The sequence below is a fragment of the Gallus gallus genome, chromosome 12 (assembly GCF_016699485.2).
Source record: "Gallus gallus isolate bGalGal1 chromosome 12, bGalGal1.mat.broiler.GRCg7b, whole genome shotgun sequence".
Classification (NCBI taxonomy): Eukaryota; Metazoa; Chordata; class Aves; order Galliformes; family Phasianidae; genus Gallus; species Gallus gallus.
In genome coordinates, this window is record NC_052543.1 from 2,387,061 (window position 1) to 2,405,427 (window position 18,367).

The following is an 18,367-nucleotide window of genomic DNA, read 5'->3' on the forward strand; positions in this document are numbered from 1 at the left end:
TTGGGTTGAGCTTGAACTCAACCACACGCAGAAAGAAGCCCCGAAGCTGCTGTAGCAGTGAAAAGCATTTAACAGATTTCAAAGTCTGAGAAATTATCAGCTGAAGGGAAGTAACTTAAAACTGCAAAGAGAGACAGGCTTCTTGAACTTGTGCTGGGATTTACCCATGACACTTGACCTATGTTTTCCTCTACCAAGAAGCAGCCCATGTTTCTTCAGCCAAAACGAATGACTTCCTCTGGCAAAACCTCTCTTTGTGCTGCCCTGACCCCATGGTCCCAGAAATGCTCCCAGTGTGATGGGGATGTCTCAGGGCAGCTTGCTGAAGCACCGAGCACCAATGAGTCTGCGTACCTTGAAAACGCAGGCAGACCCAGCGCAGGATGTTAATGGCTACAGCCCCAGATTCCCTTGATCCTGGGTGACTTCAGAGAGTGCCAGTTCTGCTGATGACCCCATAATGTTGAGGAAGGACAGTGGCCCAGGCCACAGGGCTCTTTCCCTCCCTCTTTCATTCATCCCTTTGTGCAGACTATGCTGTCTTCTCTCTTCCTGCTTTATAGTCTTAGTCTGTGAGAAGGGAATATAGCAAGAACAAAGCTTCATACATTTATTTGCACAAACAAAACATGAATGCATGAAGATGGGGCTGGAGAGCAAGGGAAATTGCTGAATTTTAAGGTATTCCATCAGGTGCCAACCCACAATGGAGAAAAATGCCACTGCCTCGCAGTGTGTTGTGAGCAACTGCAGAGGGACTTTGCTCTGTGGGTGGTGGGCAGCCCCACATGCCCACCCCAGCTGGGTACTCCCTGTGCCAGGCTGAGAAACACACATTTCTAATGTTTACACCACTGCTGGATGCAAAGTCACAACAGACTACAAAAAGAAATTAACAGATTTTATGCTGAGCATTTGAATGATTTCTAGTCAACATGCATCATTCACAGCTTGATAATGTAGCTGCCTTGCAGGGCAGTCGTAAAACTGGGCAGACAGTGTCATCATCTGAACAGTGGCTCCTCTCTGCACAACGAACTGCCATCTCTGAGGCACGTGTCTATCTGCAGCTATGACATTGCTAAAGTGTGGTAAAATGAGCACTCATGGTGAAATAGAGTTTAGAACCCCCAAAATGGGAGACTGAACAAACCCCTTAATTGAAGCTAGAGTCTAATAAATAAAGGTCTGGGAACAAAACCAAAAGGGCCATGAAGCCTGTGACAAGAAACTCTGGACCTTTTTTTTTATCCTCGCTTGAGGATAAAATGTTTGGCATCTTTAAATCAGAAGTTTGGGCTGCAGGAGGAGGCTTTGAAAGCCAACATGAGGCTTTGGACCCCGCACATTGGGGTCTGAGGCTTCAAAATAAAGACTCCTTTCCACAACACAGAAGCATTGAGCCTCACCTCAAGTGCAATTTTTTTCTGTAGCTCTTTTTTGTTTTTTCCTTTCAGGGCTCAGAGCCTTGGCTGGAGGCCCAGAGCCTCATTTCAGACTGGAAACATCCTTTTCAGACCCAAACCCAAGTTTCAAGGCTCAAAGCCTCATTCCAGCACCTGAAACGTCATCAAAATAGACTAATAAAGTCCTGCCAAGCAAAATCAGAAACAGCAAGTTAGGGACTGTGATTCTCCTCCATCGCCAATCTGTTGCTAATTATTTCTCTATTTATAGATGATTTCACGTTTCAGCTCTCTCACAGGGTTTTGCCATGCCAGGGTATGGACCCTGGGCCTCAGTCTCTGGGTCAGGGACAAAAAGTGGGCCAAGTTCTTGGGCCTCAGTCCGGCCCATGTGCCTGGCTCCCCAACCCTGTGCTCTGGGCATAGTTTACAGAGCTGCTCCTCATTCCCCAGCCTGGCTGCCCCCACCCCGTTCCCGGAGTCGGTTCCTGGGCCCTAGATACGGTTTCTGGGTCTATTCCCCTGAGCCGCAGTCCCGAATCCCAGGCTTTGGGCCTGGGGCTCTAATCTCCGGGCCTGGTCCTGAGCCCTTGGCCTGGACGTGGTTCCCTGTCTTAGTCCCCGGTCCAGATTCTCATCCCCCGGCCCTGGACCTGGCTCCTTGGGCCTCGGTCCCCAAACCCAGTCGCTCTCACCGGGCGCCTTTGGCCCAGTGGCGCTCCAATCGGTCCCTCCGTCCCTCCCCTCGCTGCCACCCACACGCACGGAACACCCGGAAGTGAGCACCGCCCCCACCGCCGCCGCCTGGGAGAAGCCGGAGAGCCCACGCTCTCGCGAGGTCGTCCCACCCAATCCCCTGCCGCGAGATTTCGCTCCTTCCCCTGTTCCTCCCCTGTTCCTTCCCCTATTCCTTCCCTCCCAGCGCCGTGCTGCGGTGCAGCCGCAAGGGGGCGCAGTTGCTTCCTGTCGCCCGGGTTGTGACGTCACCGCGCCGGAAGCGTCGCAAGAGAGCAGCGCGGAAAGCGGAGAGTGGGCGTGTGGGATGAGCGCTTTATTGGGCCGCCGAAGAGGGGCGGGCGGAGGTTTAGCGGCGTGCAGTCGCCTACACTGCTGTTCCCCGTGACTTGGCCAGCTTGGACAGTTTTAACGTGCTGATGAGGTCGCAGGCGGCGCGCACGGTGTCGAAAATGTAGGCCGCCAGCTCCTGCTTGCTGTTGTTGTTGCTCTCCCGCCGCAGCGCCGCCAGCTCCTGCTCCATCAGCGCCGCCTGCTCTCTGAAGCCGCGCTGCAGCAGCTCTCTCTGCTCCCGTAGCTTCGCTTCCATCGCCCGCTGCAGCTCCCGCTGCGCGCTCTCCGCCTCCGCCTTCATCTTGGCCTCCAGGGCTTGCAGGTTCTGCGCGTAGCTGTTGCGCTCGTCCTCCAGCAGCGCCTCCAGCTGCCGTTCGCGCTCCGCCGTCGCTTTCTGCCGCTGCTCCAGGAGCTGCGCCTGCTGCTTCTGGTCTGCGGACAAAGAGGCGGGGTGAGGGGTACCCGGGAGCTGAGCCTTCTGCTTCTGGCTAAAGAACGGGGTGTGGGGTCCCTGGGGCCCGCGGGGATGGGGCGAAGGGACAGTGCAAAAGGATGTGGGGAGGGGATGGAGGGGTGCGGGGACAGAGTGCGGGGATGTGGGGATGGGGTGAGGGGTCCTCAGGGAGGAGAAAGGGACAATTTGAGGTGCGTCCAGGGCATGCTGGGACACCCCAGGAGATGTGGGGACTCTGTGGGATGTCCCCGGTGGAGGAGACTCCTCAAGAGATGGGGCCATCATGAGATGTCCCTGAAGGGATTCCCAAAGTACATGGGGAAGCCATGAGCTGTCCCCAGGGGACATGGCCCCTGGAACATGGGAACGCTGTGAGATTCCCCTTGTCCCTAGAGGACACAGGGATGGGTGAGGGGGGGAGGAGAGAAGGGACAGCACTGGGATGCGCCACTCACCCTCCAGCTGCTTCTCGGCCTCGCTCAGTGCATTGTCTGCCTTCAGCACTGCCTCTGCCTCTGCCCGACGCTCCGCCAGGAACTCATTCAGCACCTCCTCGGCCTGTGCATCCCCACACGATTGAGGCTCGGCCCCCGCCGCCTTGTAGCTGCTCCCCTACCTAGAGCTGCCCTCACCTTGGGGCCCTTGCCCTCCGCTTGCCGATAGCCCTCCAGCAGCCGCTGCCGCTCGGCCTCGTAGGCGCGGTAGCCTCCGGGCTGTGTGTAGGCCCCACGGGCCAGGCTGGTATGCAGTGCCTGTGCCAGCTCAGCCAGCAGTGCCTTGCAGTGCTGCCGTGATGCTTCATCATTCTCCTCCTGCAGGTGGCTGTACTCTGTGCTGATCTGTTCCTGGGGGTCAGGATGGGGTCAGGGTCATGGTGTTGATGGGGAGAGTGTCACAGGGACAGGGTTGTGGGGATGGGGAGAGTGCTGATAGGAGCACAGGTACAGAGGCAGTGCTGGGGGGAAGTGAGGATAAGGGTCATGGAGTTGGAGAGCACTGAGGGAATGGGGACAAGGTCATGAAGACAAGAGCAGCCTTACAGGGGTGGGGAGTAAGCTGTGTGGACAGGTTAGTGGAGACAGGGTGCCAAGGGATGGGAAGTGCTGTGGCAATGATGACGAGATCATGGGAATAGTGGGGATAGGAGCAGGGCTGTGAGGACAGGGGCAGTGCTGTGGCACCAAGCGGTAGGGGTGGGCCATGCACCATGAGGCGCCGCTGGTGCTCCTGGTCACGATCCCGGAAGCTGCGACGCTGGAAGACAATGAGTGCCTCATGCAGGTGCTCCCCATGCGCGGCCGAGAGCTGTGCAGGCTCTGTGGGCAGTGACAGCCCCCGCATGCCCCTGGTATAGGCCTCCAGCGCTGCCGCCACCGCCGCTGCATTCTCGTTGGCCATCATCACTGCCGCTGCTCCCTCCAGGCAGGGCAGATGCCCGCTGTTGATGGCCTCCACGTAGCTCTGCAGCAGCATGCACAGGGCTGTGGGGAATGGCAGTGACACCTCCCTCACTATTGGCACCTTGCTGCTGTGTGTTGCTGTTGTCCCCATGTTTTTTGCCCCATGTCACCCTGTCATCACCCCATTGTTGCCATGTGTCGCACCATTGCTGTTGTGACTCAACTGTCACTCTGTTGCTCCTGATCTCATCGTTGCCCCGTTGCCCTGTGTCTCCATTGGCATCCTGTTATCACTCTGTTCTGTTTCACCATTCTCATGCTGCTGTACTGTGTTGCCATTGTATCCCTTTGGTCTCTTTGTCGTCACTGCTGTCCCCAGTGTTATCCCTCCATTGTCTCATGTTGCCACTGTCATTGTCCCCCTGTTGTCCTGTGTCACCATTGCCACCCCGTTTTCACCCTGTTGTCCCACAGCACTATTGCAGTTATCCCACTTGTCCCATATTGCCTTTGCCACTGTCACACCGTCATCCAGTTTGCCACCATCACTGTCCTCCCATGGTCCTCCTGTTGTCTGTGATGACGACATCACTATTATCAGCTTGCAGTCAGTGCGTTGTCACCCTGTTGTCCTGTGTTGCCATCACAATTGTCCCCTTGTTGTCCTCTGTGTCACCGTCATCACCCCATGTCCCCTTTTCCCCCATTTCATCCTCCCCTTACCTCGCCCTGTCAGTGCTCTGCCGTCAGGCAGCGTCTTGAGCCTGGTGGAGCTCAGCACGTAGTTGCAGAACTGGGCTGCCTGTTGGAGGAAACGTGGGGCCAGTGCAGCCTCGGGCAGCTCCTCCATGCGCCCGCACTCCTCTGTGCCCAGTGGCGGAGGCAGCACGAAGCACTTCCGTGTGGGGAAATAGTTGCGGAGGCAGAGCCGCGTCCCATTGTAGTTCTGCACCTTGCGGCCATGCCCTGTGGCAGGCAGACAGCTGTTGTTGATGCTGCCGCTCGTTAGCGCCACCCTAATGACCCCAACGGGGCCAGCACTCACCGTGCTTGAGTTCCAGCACCTGCTCCAGGTACTCATCCTCACTGATGGGCCGCTCGCCCACGCGCAGCTCCAGCGTGAAGTCCCTCACCACCCACACAAAGCTGGGGAAGTAGCGCACGAACTCGCAGTCCTCGGCCTCATCTTCTCTTTCAACGCTGTTGTTGCCGTCCTTGTCCCTGTCCCGCACCCGGATCAGCTCCGACAGCTGTGTCACCAGCCTGGCCCCGCTCAGGAGCACAACGCTCCCCAAATTCTGCATCCCCTCCTGGAATGCTGTGTGCCCCCCAAATATTTCTGTCCTCCTCTGTGTGTTGTGTCCCCCCCCCACAGTGCCCTTCTACACCCTGAATATTGCACCCCTCTTAGACCCTGAATCACACTTAAATCCCTCAGTTTCACCTTGAAGTCCTATGCCCCCTCCAAATGCCACAGCTCCCCAGATCCCGAGTAAAAGCCCAGTTTTACTCCAAGTCCCACACTGCCCTAAATCCTACAACTTCTCCAAATCCTGCTGTTTCATCTCAAATGCCACAGCTTCAGCCAAAGTCTCAGGTTGCTCAATTTTTTTTTGCCCCAGATCTGTTTCACCCCAGCTCTTGCATCGCCCAGTTCCCCCAGTTTTCCCCCAAATCCCAGTTCCAGCATTGCCAACATCCCCCAGTCTCGCCACAACTCCTGCATTGCCCATGTCACGCAGGTTTTCCCCAGGTTCCCTGTAGCCTCAAATGCTCAGTTGCACCCCAAATCCCCCAGTCTCAACTCAATCTCACATTGCCCCAATCCCACAGCTGCAGCCCACGTCCTGTGCTCCCCAACTCCCCCCATAGCCCCAAGTTTCCTCCCCCAACCTCCCCTCCCCCCCAATCCACCCAGATCCCTGCAGGATACTCGAGGTTCTCCAGTGCCTTCTGGTCGATGGTGCCTATGCTGTTGTACACCAGGGTGCTGGACAACAGCAGCGCCAGTGTGAAGATCCAGGCGTCATTGTGGCTGTCACCCTGTGCCCACAGCAGAGTTAGGGGTGTTCTGAAGGACTCTGGGGAGAGATGTGGGGCCAGCCTTCCCCCCTGGCACCCACCTTTTTGGGGTCTCCCAGGCCCTCAGTGTCCAGCAGCACCAAGGTCACTCCCTGCTGGCGTGGGTGCTGCAGGCACCACATCCAGATGCCCTTGGTCTCTGCCTGCACCGTGGGGCCCAGCGGGAAGCCTGCAGGTGGTGAGCCATCAGAAATCCCCCAGAATACCCCAAAACGCCCCGCAATAAATGGGTGGGGTTTCCCCCTTGGCTCACCAGTGCGCTTCTGTGCCAGCCGGTTCATCAGGAAGGACTTCCCGGTGCGGTAGGGCCCAGCGATGGCCACCACCACCATAGGCTGGGCCACCTCCTGCAGCACTGCCAGCGCTGCGGGGTTGAGGGCGAGCACGCCGTCCTTGTTGGTCACCAGGCAGAGCGGAGCCGGCATCGGGAGCACCGGAGCGTCCATAGTTGTGCTGCTGTATGTGGGTTTGCAGCGCTGGAAACGAAAGAGAAAGCAAACCCGGCACTCCCCCTGCTGTTTGTTTTCTTTTCCCGGAACACCCCTCGCTTCCCTGAAATCACAACGCTTGGGCAGTGGCCTGAACTTCTTGTAGGGGCAGCTGGCACAGGTACAGCATATCAAGAGTGGTTTGGAGGCAACACCCATCCTGTTGTCAACCAATCTGGGCAGGAAGAGCCAGAACCAAAAGGGAAAGCACACCCAGCTCCTACAGACACTCCTACAGCAGCCTCCTGTGGCTGCTTCCTCTGCTTTTCCTGAACAGTACCTTATACTGCCCCAAAATCACATCAGCTGGAAAGCATCACAGAATTTATTGCCTGGACAGCTGGCAGGGAGCAGGGCTACACATCACTGTCTTCATTGCTGTCCTCTTTACTCTCCTCTTTGCTGTCACGGTCTGACAGGACGAGCTGAAGCTATGTGAGCAGATTGCTCAGGACGTTCACAGCCATGTGGCACCACAAGGAGATCTCCATTTCCATCTTCCCCTCCTGCATCTGCTCAATCATCTGCTGCATTGCCACCGCCATGGGTTTGAAGCCCGCGTTCATCAATGCCTCATGCTCCTGTCGGATAGAGTGGGGTTGCTGCCAACACACAGTGCCACAGTGCAGCCACAATGCAACAGCACCATCACTGAGCAGATTAATGCAGACATAGTGTGCTGGTACCACCATGTAACACGTCCATGGTATGTGCACAATGTGCCAGCACCACCACACACCTTCCTGGTACAGCCACACAGGCCCATAGGGAAGCTACAGTGTGCTGGTACCACCACACAGCCTCACAAACCTATGGTATACACATAACATGCCAGCATTGCCATGTAACACTGTCACAGTGATCACCTTCACAGCCACAATGTGCCAGTACCACCACACATCAGCACCATGGTACAGCCACAGTGTGACACTAACACCACACAACACCCTCTGCCCACCACACAACACTGTCATGAGGGAGCCACATTGCACCTGTACCCCCACACAACACCTCCACCGTACAGCCAGAATGAGGCAGCACCACAACACAGTACCTCCAGTGCAGCAGCCAAAATGTGCCTGTACCACCACACAATCACACAACACCATGGTACAGTCACAGTGTGCCTGCACCACTGCACCACAGCATCACTGTGCTGTCCACGCAGGGCACGGTGCCGCTGGTGACAGCAGCCCACCCCCTGCTGCTGTTTGTATGGAGGGAGCTGGCTGATGCAGTCGCTGAGCTGCTCACCATCATCTTTGAGAAGTCCTGGCTGTCAGGAGATGTCCCCAGAGACTGGAAAAAGGCAAACATCACTGCCATTTGTAAGAAAGGGAGGAAGGAGGACCCAGGGAACTCAAGGCCAGCAAGCCTCATCTCTGTGCCTAGGAAGATCACGGAGCAGATCCTCCTGAATGACATGGTAAGGCACATGAGTGACGACCAGGTGACACGAGGCAGCCAGCATGGCTTTGCCAAAGGCAAATGGTGCCTGACCTGTCTGGTGGGCTTCTGTGATGGAATGACAGCATTGGTGGACAACGGAAGGGCAGCTGATGTCATCTACCTGGAGTTGTGCAAGGCCTTTGACACAGTCCTGCACCACATCCCTCTCTGTTAAATGGAGAGAGATGAGTTCTGAAAGTCGACTCTTTGGTGGGTAAGAAATAGCTTGGATAGTCACAGTCAGGTGGTTGTGCTCAGTGGCTCAATGTCCAGGTGGTGGCCGGGCACGAGCAGTGTCCTCCAGGGGACCTTCTTGGGACTGCTGTTCTTCAACATCTTGGTCAGTGTCATGGTAGGATTGAGTGCACCCTCAGCAAGTTGGCTGACAACACCAACCTGAGTGGTGTAGCTGACACAAGAGGAGGAAGGGACGCCATCCACAGGGACCAGGACAGGCTTTGGAAGTGGGTCCATGTGAACATAAGGAGGTTCAACGAGGCGCAGTGCAAGGTGTTGCACTTGGGTTGGGGTGCAACCCCAGATAGTTGTGCGGACTGGGAGAACTCCATGAGCGCAGCCCTGAGGTAAGGACTAGGGTGTCCTGGTGGATGAAAGCTGGACCCGAGGCAGCAGTGTGCGCTTGCAGCCCAGAAAGGCCAACTGCATCCTGGGCTGCATCAACACATAAGGGGCAGTGGGCAGGGAGGAAATTGTTGTCCTCTGCTCTGCACATCAGAGTCTTGACCCCCAACACAAGAACGACGTGGAGCTTTTGCAGCAGGCCCAGAGGAGGGCCAGAAAGAAGCTCAGAGGGCTGAAGCGCCTCTTCTTATGCAAACACAGTCTGAGGGAGCTGGGAGTGTTCATCCTGGGGAAGAGAAGGCTCTGGGATGACCTCACTGTGACCTTCCATTACGTGAGGGACACATAAGCAGGAGGGAGAGTGACTTTTTACAGGGTCAAATAGTGACTGGGCAGAGGAGAATGGTCTTAAACTTAAAGATTTAGGTGAGTTATGAGGAGGAGGTTTTTCACTCAGAGGGCTGTGAGGCACTGGCACTGCTGTCCAGAGCTGTGGGTGCCCCATCCCTGGAGGTGCCCAAGGCCGTGGAGGGGCCCTGAGCAGCCTGAGCTGGTGGTGGCCAACCAGCCTGCATCTGAGAGGTTGGAAGCGGATGGTCATTGAGATCCCTAACAACCCAAGCCATTCTATGATTCTCTGACTCTATGATTCTATGATTTGAGGACTTTCCTGTGGTGGCCACCACTCAGAAACTGAAACTGAAAGTACATTCAGGCCCCCCAGTCCACCCTCTGCTTCTGCTGCCTTTGCTTTCCTGGAATGAAGCCCTGTGCTCCCCCAAAATGATAACACCTGGGCAGTGCCACTGGATTTATTGCAGGGACAGCTGCTGGGGGACAGACTATGTCACACATTGCAGTTTGGTGGCAATCTTCATTGCCATGCCTGCCGCACCGGACTGGAATGGTGGCACAATGGTCAGCAAGTTCAGAGTACAGTGCAATTGCATGATCTCATCTCCTCCTGCAGCTCTCTGATCTGCTTCTCCTTGGCTGCCGCCTCACGCCTGAAGCCCTCCTGCAGCAGTGCTTTATACTCCTGTGGGACAGGGAGCGGTGTTAGTAGCAGCATACAGTGCCATAGCACAGCCACAATGTGCTGTTACCACCACAGCTCCTCCATGGTACTCTCACAACACCATCGCAGCGCTCACCTTCCTGTGGTGCTCCAGCATGCGGTTCAGCTCCTCCTCCCATGTGTGCTTCTCTTTCTTCATCCACTGCTCCAGCTGACGTTTGTGCTCCTCCATGCTGCGCTTCTGATCCTCCCTCCATGCCTCTGTCGCCTTCCGGGCCGCCTCTGCCTCGGCTGCTGCCGCCTCCTGCTGCCGCTCCGCCAGCTCCAGCTGCACCTCAGTGGCCTTCAGCACCTGTGCCAGCCCCTCGTGCTCCCGCAGGAACTCCTTCAGCACCGCCTCCGCCTGACCGTACAACCATGAGGCACTGTTCCATTGCACCCGGTGCCACCCCACTCCCCCACACCTCACTCACCCTGACACCCTTGTCAGGCCGCTGCTTGTACTCCTCCAGTACGCGGTTCACGTCCTCCTTGAACAGCTGAGCACCACCACGTGCCACGTAGTCCCCACGCTGCAGGCGGAGCTCCACGTCCCTCCACAGCTCCTGCAGCACCGTGCGGCACCGCTGCTCCGACGCCTCCTTGTTGCGCTGGCAGAACTCCTCTTTGGCCGCCTCCAGCTTGTGCTGCACCACAGATCAGTGCTCAAGTGCCCATCCATGCCTCCAAAACCCCACGGCGTGACAGCAACTCACCACCAGCTCGTCATTGTACTGGTGTTTGTGATCGGCAAAGGCACGGGACAGGAAGAGGGCGAGGGCGCGTTGCTCACAGTCCCGATGCACAGCCAACAGTGCGTCGTATGAGGCTGTGGGCAGCACCAGGCCCTGCTCCATGCCCCGCTGGTATTCGGCCACCGCCACCTGCACTGCTGCTGTGTTCTCGGCCTGTGCCAGTGCTTTCAACGTGCTCTCCACGCAGGGCACAGAGCCGCTGCTGATGGCTGCCATGTATTTCTCCACAAGGTATGCCAGTGCTGTGAGAGGTGATGGCCACCCGCACGTGTCACTGCCACACACTTCCCCCCATCACCTGCACGCCTCCCCTGCACACCACCCATTCTCACGCTGCTGCCACTCACCGCTGCCCGTCACCTGGTGCCCACCCGGCAGCACCTTCACCGGCGCCTCCTCCCAGATGTACCGGCAGAAGGCGTCCACTTGTTTCCGGAAGCCTGGCTGCAGCTCATCCTCCCGCAGCTCCTCCAACCGCGTCAGATTGGCGTCAGCTGCCGGCCGCTCCATCGTGAACAGCTTGCGGCGGGGGAAGAAGTTGCGCAGGCAGCGCCGCAGCTCATTGCGCTCCTGGGCCTTCTGCCCGCCCCCTGCATTGCCGCCGTTAGCACAGAGCCACCGACCGTGGATACGCACGGTGACACTGGGGACACACTGGTGGCCATACCGGTCTGCAGTCGCAGCACGTCCTCCAGGTACTCGTCCTCACTCAGGGTCTTTTCACCGTCCCGCAGCTGCAGCGTGAAGTCACGCACGGTCCAGACGAAGCCAGGGAAGATGCTGACAAAGTTGGATGCTGGGTTGTTGTCCTTCTCCCGCACGCGGATGTGCTCTGACAGCTCCGTTACCAGCCTGTGGAACCCACGCCACCCCGTCAGCGTTGCCCCTGCAGTACCACTGTCACACTCTCACCTCCCTCCCAGCCATCCCCGTACCGCAGCTGCTCCAGCGCCCGCTGGTCGATGGTGCCAACGCTGTTGTACACCAGGGTGCTGGAGAGCAGCAGTGCCAGCGTGAAGATCCAGGCATCGCTGTGGTCATCATCCTGCACACATATCGGGGTTACTGGGAGCTCCGCTTCTATGGGCTGTCTGGGACCCCCCACCCCTGCACTCACCTTGTTGGGGTCTTCCAGCCCCTCGGTGTCCAGCAGCACCAAGGTCACTCTGGGCTGGCGTGGGTGGGGCAGGCACCACATCCAGATGCCCTTGGTCTCCGCATACACCGTGGGGCCCAATGGGAAGCCTTTGGACAGGGAGCTGTCAGAAATCCCCAAAACGCCCCCCAAAATGGATGGGGTTTCCCCCTCTGCTCACCAGTGCGCTTCTGTGCCAGCCGGTTCATCAGGAAGGACTTCCCGGTGCGGTAGGGCCCAGCGATGGCCACCACCACCACAGGCTGGGTGACACTGCGCAGCACTGCCAGCGCCGCAGTGTTGAGGGCGAGCACGCCGTCCTTGTTGGTCACAAGGCGGAGCGGGGCTGGCATCGGGAGCACCGGAGCGTCCATGGTTGTGCTGCTGGCTGCTGTGATCACCAATTGGAAGCAGCAATATATAGCAAAGCTGCAACACCCTCCTCCCCCTCTCCCACATCCTGCTGCTGTTTGATTTCCACTTTTTTCTCTTCCTTTCTCAGAATACCGCTCAATTCCCTGAACTCAAGTTGCCTTGCCCTTGTCACTGGTTTCATTGCACGGACAGCTGGTGGGGGAAAGAGCTCCAGCGTGCTACAGCAGTTTACTGACAGTGCCTGACACCACTCTGGCCACTGTGGACAGGGACAGCACAACCAGGGCACCCATTATGCCCACGGCTGCTCGATGCAGTGCTTCTTTTCCTGCAGGCACTCCTTCTACAGGTGCAGCACCATTGCCTCAAGCCTGAAGCACTCCTGCATCAGTGCCCCATGCTCCTGTGGGACATGGACTGGTGTTGGTGCCACCTCACGGTGCCGTGTTGTAGCCACCATATCCCAGTAGCAGTGCAGAGCACCTCCATGGTACAGCCACGGTACGACAGCACAACCACTCAACCGCATGGCACAGCAACACCACAACACCTTTTTACAACCACTTCTCACCTGCAGACCCACACAGCACCTCTGTGGTGCACCCAGAATATGTTCATACTGATACACATTATAGTGATCTTAAGCCTGTTAATGCTCATTAATGAATAGCCTTGTAGTTTGTTTAGAAAACATTAAGAATCTGTGCCCTTGTACCAAGGAGCTAACAATGATATACTGAACTCTTTATACCAGGCAGGTAAATAAGTCCTTGCATCAGCTTATTTTGTTAAAGCGAATACTGTGCAATCAAGGAGACAAGTGAAGATGCGTGAAGACTGGGTTCAATCAGCAAGCACAGTGAGGAAGAGTACTGACTTCATGCAGAGAGTCTCAGGACTACCATCACAAGAAGAGTGAGCATATGCAAGGAGCTCCATGTTAATCGTTTTTTGGGAAGCAGTGAATATGTATGTACTGCCTGGGAAAATCTTTGTGTATGAAACACAAGTAATGAATACAATCTGAACAACTTTTGTTCCAGGTATACGTGATGGGAGGAGCCTATTAATTGTTGAGATGGTGTCATTGTGTCATGGGATGGTGCCATCATTGTTGATGGGACCTGGCATGGTGTCACTGATGCTGAGAGCGTCGGTAGGTTAACCTGACAAGTCAGTGAGTTGTGTTGTGCAGGTGTTCCTTTACTGCAGTGCTGGGCACATAGGGGATCACTCTGCCCAACACGTGCACCTTGGCTCATGTGCAGATTACATTTATTGGCTGTGCTCATACATACACACATTTTTCCCCAGAATTTCATGCATATGCAAAATATTTTCTTGTACTCATTTATGTTTTCTTAGAACTGACTACTAGAACATGCACGGTCACCTTTGTGGGTCTCTTTGGTGGCCGTCTGGGGGGTCAAGGGAGGAAGGCTGATAGTCCTCATCGCTCCGACATTTTTGAACCTAGTCTTCAAGAGCTTGTATAGTTAGGTGTTTGCCTCCTCTCTAAATGTGGTTACTCTGGTATGTCCTGATAGGGCCCATAGGGCGTCTTCACTTTGACTTCATTTTCCCTCCTTATCTTTAACATAGTACATATGGTTACTTCAGATACTGATGCTTGCGGTATTCGAGGCCCTTACTCCATCATCACTGCACCATACCACAGTGTAATCCTGCCAAGTGTTGGTGTCATCATACCATGGCGCCATTGTGACCCTGCCCTCAGATAACGTCATCCTACCAAGTGTGAGAGTTAGATTGTGTTTTTGCAGTACAAACTTCCAATACCAAGATACAGGCCCCAATTGAACTTATAACTATTACAAAATAGCTGTGTAGGTTAAAATGGCTGCATAGGTTGTTTTTCACAGGAAGGATGCTGAGCAGAATAGAATGGAGGCTAGGACATCCTGAGCATGGTAAGAAATTAATTCAAAGGGTTTGAGCAATGCTCACTGTGATTAAACATGAATAATATGAACTTTTGTGTCCAGCACCACAACACGGTACCTCCAATGCTGCAGCCAAAATGTGCCTGTACCACCACACAATCACACACCAACACGGTACAGCTACAGTGTGCCTGCACCACTGCACCACAGCATCACTGTGCTGTTCACGCAGGGCACGGTGCCGCTGGTGACAGCAGCCCACCCCCTGCTGCTGTTTGTATGGAGGGAGCTGGCTGATGCAGTCGCTGAGCTGCTCACCATCATCTTTGAGAAGTCCTGGCTGTCAGGAGATGTCCCCAGAGACTGGAAAAAGGCAAACATCACTGCCATTTGTAAGAAAGGGAGGAAGGAGGACCCAGGGAACTCCAGGCTGGCAAGCCTCATCTCTGTGCCTAGGAAGATCATGGAGCAGAATATACTGGAAGACTGTCAGCTGTTCAGGAGCTCTTGCATTGTACAAGATTTGCCAGCTGCCTTCCTGTGTGAATGCTGAGGCCTGCAACTATCTGCTACCCTTGGGGTGGGAGCTCTTGCCCTTTTGGCTGAGCTGCTTGCAGCAGATGAACAACTGATAGCTAAACATAGCAGCCTGTTGGGAGGAGCAAGGAGATTTGAAGGTACTAACCAGGGAACTTACCCAGGTCCTGTGCAGCGATTTTGGGGGAAAGCACTCCTTGGGAGCAGCCTTGGGTGTGAGTCGAATATCCTGCTGAAATCTCTCAAGTGTGGCTGTGGCACGCTTAGTTTGCCTGCTGGTTTTGGTATCCTCTTCACCACCTGGCTGAGGACCACTCTTCCGGCCTTGGATCAGGCTGATGGCCTGCAGCTAAGGAAGGTGGGGATATGTTATTGCAGGAAACCCTTTCCTCAGCTGCCTCTCCGTGTTAATGAGCAGCCCATCTTCAGAGGTGGAACACGTGGTATCCATCCTCCTCTGTCACACCAGCTTGTTATTGTAGGGCCAGGGATTTTACAGAGAGAAGATCCAAGGAAAATTTCCATGCTTTACTTGATGCACTGGGGAATGTGACCACTGAGGATAAGGAGAAGGCTGAGGTCCTCAACGCCTTCTTTACATTCGCCTTTAATAGGCAGATCAGTTATCCTCAGGGCACTTTATTCCCTGGCCTGGAAGTCTGGGATGCTATGCAGAATACACCCCGGTGACTCCAGGTAGAGACAGTCAGAGAGCTCCTCCTCCATCTGGACTGTCACAAGTCCATGGGACCAGACGGGCTCCATCCTAGTGGATGCTGAGGGAGCTGGCGGGGGTGATTGCCGGGCTGCTCTCCGCCATCTATCAGCGCTCCTGGTTATCTGGAGAGGCCCCAGAAGATTGGAGGCTTGCCGATGTGTCTCCCATCTACAAGAAGGGCGGTAAGGAGGATCCGGGGAACTACAGGCCTGTCAGCCTGACCTCGGTACCAGGGAAAGTCATGGAGCAAATAATCTTGGGTGAGATCACATGACACGTGCATGGCATCCAGGGGATCAGGCCCAGGCAGCACAGGTTCATGAGAGGCAGGTTGTGCTTGACCAACCTCATCTCCTTCTACAACTGGGTCACCAGACTGGTAGACGAGGGAAAGGCTCTTGACGTAGTCTACCTAGACTTCAGCAAAGCCTTTGACACACTCTCTCACACTATTCTCCTGGGGAAACTGGCTGCCTGTGGTCTAAACAGATATACTCTTCTTTGGGTAAGGAACTGGCTAGAGGGCCGTGCCCGGTGGGCAGTGGTTAATGGAGTTAAGTCCAGCTGGCGACCCGTTACAAGCAGTGTCCCCCAGAGGTTGGTACTGGGGCCCATCTTGTTTAATATCCTTATTGATGACCTAGATGAGGGGACTGAGTGTACCCTCAGGAAGTTTGCAGATGACACCAGGCTGGGAGGTGGTGTCGATCTGCCTGAGGGTACGGAGGCCCTTCAGAGGGATCTAGATAAACTGGATTGCTGGGCTGAGGTGAAAGGGATGAGGTTCAGCAAGGCCAAGTGCCGGGTCCTGCACTGTGGCCACAATAGCCCCATGCAGCGCTACAGGCTTGGGGCAGAGTGGCTAGATGACTGTGAAGAGGAAAGGGACCTGGGGGTGTTGGTTGATGCTCGGCTGAACACGAGCCGACAGCATGGCCCAAGAGGGCCAACGGCATCTTGGCCTGCATTAGAAATAGTGTGGCCAGCAGGAGCAGAGAGGTAACCATCCGCCCATACTCAGCACTGGTGAGGCCACACCTCGAGTACTGTGTTCAGTTTTGGACCCCTCACTACAAGAAAGACATTGAGGCCCTGGAACGTGTCCAGAGAAGGGCAACGAAACTGGTGAGGGGTCTGGAGCACAAGTCTTACGAGGAGCGGCTGAGGGAGCTGGGATTGTTCAGTCTGGAGAAGAGGAGGCTGAGGGGAGACCTCATTGCACCCTGCAACATCCTGAAGGGAGGCTGTGATGAGGAGGGGTTTGGCCTCTTCTCCCAGGTAACAAACAGGATCTGAGGAAACAGCCACAAGTTGTACCGGAGGAGGTTTAGGTTAGACATAAGGAAACACTTCTTCTCTCAGAGAGTGGTCAGGCGTTGGAATGGCCTGCACAGGGAGGTGGTGGAATCGCCACCTCTGGAAGTGTTTAAGAGGCATCTGGATGAGGAGCTACGAGATATGGTTTAGTGGCTTGTGGTAGCAAGGGTAATGGGAGGATGGTTGGACTAGATGATCTTGTAGGTCCTTTCCAACCTTGTGATTCTACGATTCTATGATTTCCCTTATTTCTGTACCCACTGCTGTTGCATGTGAGCTGACATGTGGAATCAAACTCTATACCCCGTGTGAAGTTATAAAGCAGGTATGTTTCTTATGGTGCCAGGAAGCTCCGGGGATATTTCCACCGTAAGTGCCTCAGAGCTTACATAATTCAGAATCCCTTATATTTCCACAGGCAATACATATTCATTAATTACGTGTGAGACAGATAACATAGACAGGCCTATCTCAGGTAGTGATTTATGAGGTCTCCAGTCTTCTATTCCACGGTCTCTCCTACCATCTAGCATCCTTTTTGCATGATGACAGTCCAACTGACAGTCTTTTACTTCATCCAATGGCCTTCCTCGCTTGTCCTCCAGATGAACTTTCTCCATTGATGCAAGCTCAGTAAGAGAATGCCAATTGTAAGTAGTTTATAGGTGCCAAAATCGTTAACATTTGCTAATTCAGCACTCGGCCATTATTTCTAGACATCTGCTTGTCCCTGGATAGGGATAAGTTTAGGAGGACAGAGGGGAGTATCCTGATGCCTGCCTGTTGCATTCCAACCTAATGACAGAGTGAGACAATTTGGCCTTGTGTGGAGGCCGTGGCTTCTTTGATGTTTGATAAGCCTGCTATTCGTTTGCTGAGGGTGTCTCATCAAAGCAGAATAGAATAGCCGTACAACATGATTTCTAGTCTACAATACTATACCCATACTATTTGCAACATTTAAAAAACTACTGCAGTTTTGCAAGCGAGAATTATTCACACAATTCAACAACCATATTCCTAACATATGCTACTAGAATATACTGTATTTCTACTTTTTCTAAGGACAAGCTACAAAATACATTCTGCACTACTTCTTCAGATCAGAGCAGATCCTCACCCGCAGTGGCCTGGCACCATGCTGCTCTGCTGCCTTGTGGCACACTGCATTGTGTTGCAGGCACAAAGTGGACTTCAGCTCAGGTTAGAGCAGATAGGTGAAAGCTGAAGGGTTTTCAAACGATCCAGGCATCGCCAGTGCCTGGGACTGGGAGACAGGAAGAGCCTGCAGGCTGGATGCCTCCTGCTTTGGTGCGCATCCAATGCTTGCCTTGTTACGGAAGTCACCTCTGCCTCATTGACCGGTGCTCTTAGAACAACAAAACAGTCACCTGCTGTGGCTTCGGGCTGGGCCCTGGGCTCTGTCTTAGGGCTTACCCGTTGGTGCTGGATCCGAGCCCTGGACCTGGCTCCTTGGGCCTCGGTCCCCAAACCCAGTCGCTCTCACCGGGCGCCTTTGGCCCAGTGGCGCTCCGATCGCTCCCTCCGTCCCTCCCCTCGCTGCCACCCACACGCACGGAACACCCGGAAGTGAGCACCGCCCCCACCGCCGCCGCCTGCGAGAAGCCGGAAAGCCCACG

General features: G+C 55.1%; 2 protein-coding genes and 1 long non-coding RNA gene across 4 annotated transcripts; all 3 read right to left on the reverse strand.

Annotated features, from left to right (window-relative positions):
- Positions 1-880: 880 nt before the first annotated feature.
- On the reverse strand, positions 881-18,284 carry LOC121106622. Its single transcript, XR_005839305.2, has 2 exons — positions 18,193-18,284; positions 881-2,059 (listed from the first exon to the last, which is right to left on the reverse strand). It is a non-coding gene; the product is annotated as an uncharacterized LOC121106622 (long non-coding RNA).
- On the reverse strand, positions 2,443-6,196 carry GBP4L (guanylate-binding protein 4-like). The gene is made up of 6 exons (XM_015292901.3): positions 5,374-6,196; positions 5,052-5,294; positions 4,135-4,409; positions 3,561-3,773; positions 3,384-3,486; positions 2,443-2,906 (listed from the first exon to the last, which is right to left on the reverse strand). Exons 1-6 carry the CDS (start codon positions 5,630-5,632, stop codon positions 2,509-2,511), a joined length of 1,491 nt encoding a protein of 496 aa, XP_015148387.3. The 5' UTR covers positions 5,633-6,196; the 3' UTR covers positions 2,443-2,508.
- On the reverse strand, positions 9,728-18,284 carry LOC121106469 (guanylate-binding protein 1-like). 2 transcript variants are annotated; one of them, XM_040646502.1, is made up of 11 exons: positions 18,165-18,284; positions 14,853-15,041; positions 12,058-12,267; positions 11,859-11,986; positions 11,677-11,786; positions 11,409-11,593; positions 11,089-11,331; positions 10,703-10,815; positions 10,421-10,633; positions 10,084-10,350; positions 9,728-9,968 (listed from the first exon to the last, which is right to left on the reverse strand). In XM_040646502.1, exons 3-11 carry the CDS (start codon positions 12,248-12,250, stop codon positions 9,858-9,860), a joined length of 1,563 nt encoding a protein of 520 aa, XP_040502436.1. In that variant the 5' UTR covers positions 12,251-12,267; positions 14,853-15,041; positions 18,165-18,284; the 3' UTR covers positions 9,728-9,857. The 2 variants fall into 2 exon arrangements, with proteins under 2 accessions (XP_040502436.1, XP_040502435.1); XM_040646501.1 differs by having other exon boundaries at positions 10,703-10,983.
- Positions 18,285-18,367: the final 83 nt, after the last annotated feature.

What these genes read in the sequence shown, in the direction of transcription:
- LOC121106469 (XM_040646501.1), bottom strand. Translation starts at nt 12,250, where the DNA reads ATGGACGCTCCGGTGCTCCCGATGCCAGCCCCGCTCCGCCTTGTGACC. An exon ending in GGCTGGAAGACCCCAACAAG is followed by an intron (nt 11,787 to 11,858) that starts GTGAGTGCAGGG and finishes ATATGTGTGCAG; the next exon opens with GATGATGACCACAGCGATGC. An exon ending in GCACCAGGTGACGGGCAGCG is followed by an intron (nt 10,984 to 11,088) that starts GTGAGTGGCAGC and finishes CACCTCTCACAG; the next exon opens with CACTGGCATACCTTGTGGAG.
- GBP4L (XM_015292901.3), bottom strand. Translation starts at nt 5,632, where the DNA reads ATGCAGAATTTGGGGAGCGTTGTGCTCCTGAGCGGGGCCAGGCTGGTG. An exon ending in CGGAGGGCAAGGGCCCCAAG is followed by an intron (nt 3,487 to 3,560) that starts GTGAGGGCAGCT and finishes GGGGATGCACAG; the next exon opens with GCCGAGGAGGTGCTGAATGA. An exon ending in GGCCGAGAAGCAGCTGGAGG is followed by an intron (nt 2,907 to 3,383) that starts GTGAGTGGCGCA and finishes CTTTGTCCGCAG; the next exon opens with ACCAGAAGCAGCAGGCGCAG.